At 39.3% G+C, this 2,500-nt stretch overlaps 1 protein-coding gene across 3 annotated transcripts in view; it reads right to left on the minus strand.

Annotated features, from left to right (window-relative positions):
- Positions 1 to 2,500, minus strand: part of LOC121698481 (collagen alpha-1(XXVIII) chain-like) — a 30,484-nt gene that overhangs the window by 18,832 nt on the left and 9,152 nt on the right. For all 3 annotated transcript variants that reach the window (XM_042080621.1, XM_042080623.1, XM_042080622.1), the window contains exons 7-11: positions 2,321 to 2,365; positions 1,634 to 1,660; positions 1,015 to 1,059; positions 607 to 651; positions 309 to 362 (exon numbers count right to left, since the gene is read on the minus strand). In XM_042080621.1, the coding sequence (XP_041936555.1) occupies positions 309 to 362; positions 607 to 651; positions 1,015 to 1,059; positions 1,634 to 1,660; positions 2,321 to 2,365 (216 nt within the window). The remainder of the gene's footprint in view (positions 1 to 308; positions 363 to 606; positions 652 to 1,014; positions 1,060 to 1,633; positions 1,661 to 2,320; positions 2,366 to 2,500) is intronic.

A 2,500-nucleotide genomic window follows, 5' to 3' on the forward strand; every position in this document is an offset into this window, starting at 1 on the left:
AATCAAGCCAAACAACAGGCTGCCCTAGACCAGCAAACACCACCGTCTAGCATCATTTAGTTATAAGTGCTTGGACATTTTATTTGGAAAAAGCTTGTCCAAGCAAAATCAGCCTGTTGTAGTGTACAGTGTGCCTTATGAATCATGGCATTGAAACTATAAGTATTAGAGGTGGAATGCACTAATGGGTTTGTCCCAGTGGAAATACCTTTAGAGGAGTTTAGAGGTCATATCATAGGTTAAGTACAAAGTGCAGACTTTGAAATGAAAGAGTTGGGGTGGGGGGTGGGTTGCAATGTCAGGCTTACTTTTTTCCCTGGGGGGCCTTCAGGGCCAATGTCCCCATGGGGGCCAGCCACACCCTGAGGAGAGAGGGATGACAGGAAACGAAAGAGGAGCAAGAGAAAAGGGGGAAATATTATGTTTAATACAAATAACATGTTACACACAAATCATTTATCACAGATACCTCCAACAACTCAAAGGGTCTCTCTTAAATAGCTTGCAATACATCATATATGACACAGTATGGAGAAAGGAGAGGGAATTAAGAAGAGTCAGATGGAGACTTGGAACATGGAGGATTCCATGGTGATGATGACATACCTGTGGACCTCTGCTTCCACGAATACCAACTGGACCCTCTGGACCCTAAAAACATGAAAAAGAAAGGAATAAAAGACAGAGAAAGAGAGAAGAGTGAGAGAGAGAGAGAAACCATGACATGAATAAAAGAGCCAAGGTGGTAAACAACTAGAGACAACTCTTAGGGTGCTAAATCAACAACAAAATGAATAAATAAATAACCAACAAAAAATGGCTTGAAAAGGTTGCTTGGTGTGGTTTATAAGTGGCTTACTTCTTAATTGCATAACATTTTTTTCTGTATTCTTATTGCCATTATGCTTTCATCTAAAGCACAATTGCTTATGGTGCTACACACATGAACACAATGGGACTGAACTTGGACTGAACTGGACTAAACAGTGTAAATGAAGGGGTGCGGATACTCACTCGGTCTCCTTTTATTCCTGGAGTCCCACACTCTCCCCTCTCGCCCTTCACAGAGATCACAAACATGTTACACAACATGGTTATGCACAACTTTTTTTTTTTTTATCTTTTACAAACCTGAGTAAGCATGCCTACAAAAAACATGTTTTCCTCGCAATAGACCCTTTCAAGAGAGTTCCATTATCAGCATCATAGTTGGCCCCACAAGAATTCCGTTTTAACATTCCATATGTTATCTTAATGCAGAGGAAGTAGATTGGGAACCAAATAGAACGTTCAAGCATTGTTTTTGTTTTTATTGTTGAAAGGGTCTATATAAAACTAAAATGTCACTGAATGCCGTGTGCAGAGGTTACTTTCTGATTTTCATTCAGATGTTACCAACTAACGCCTGTTGTAATGTGCACAGGGATTTCTGATTATGATTAAAAGCACAAAAAACAGAGTTGACAGCCGGTAACAGTTGGTAACAGCACCACCACCAGAACAAGACCAGAAGTGTATCAGGTTCACAACATCAGCACCAGAGCAGACGCTAAAGAGGCTATTTGTGTTCCCACCTCTGACGACTAGAGGATGACCTTTAAAATGACTAAGGTAAACATAAAGTGGGTCTTACCCTCTCTCCTTTGTAGCCCGGTTTACCCTGAAGATGAGTAATGGGGGCAATTAAAACACATCTACAACAACCCCAACATGCTATAAACTTACCAAACAACCACAACATAAGGCAAACATACCACACACTCACAGCATGCAATAAACAAAGCACACAATCAAAACATGCAATTAACGTACCACACTCAACATTTAATTCAATTATTTTGATTATTTTGATTTGATTATTTTAATTTTCCTTTTTTCTCATCGTTGTTGTTGTTGTTGTTGTTGTTGTTAATCTTAATCTTAAAATAAGTTAAAGATTTACTTAGTTTGATCTTTGTGTGAAATACTTCCTAGTACCTTAAAGTAGTTATGTGTACTTGCTTACCTTCATTACTTAATAAATAAATAAATAAATGATTCTAAAATAACCCAAATGTATTCAATACAGTGGCTATACGTGGTACAGCGTGGTCTCACCAGAGTGGCTGCCCAGCGCTAGGTAGTTTGCATACTAAATTCAGTGGACATCCAGATAACACGTTATGACATTACGTCAAAATGGCTGTTTCTACACATTCTGTTGTTATTTCAAGGTCATTTTTAGATGATTTTTTTAAAATGCCACACAGCACCTCTAACCTGCATGACCTGGCAAACTTGTGTGATTCATGATAATAAATCACTTCCAGGTTAGACTAACCTCGCCCCCGTCACGACCCGGAAGTCCAGCGTTGCCAACTTCCCCCTGAGAAGAGCGAGAGAATATCACACATCAGCATCAATGTGTTCGTATTAATATACTATCCAGGATGAAAACACACACAGAAACACACACACACATACACACACACATACACACACACATACACACACACTGTAC

This window comes from Alosa sapidissima, chromosome 23, assembly GCF_018492685.1.
Source record: "Alosa sapidissima isolate fAloSap1 chromosome 23, fAloSap1.pri, whole genome shotgun sequence".
NCBI classification, from domain to species: domain Eukaryota; kingdom Metazoa; phylum Chordata; class Actinopteri; order Clupeiformes; family Clupeidae; genus Alosa; species Alosa sapidissima.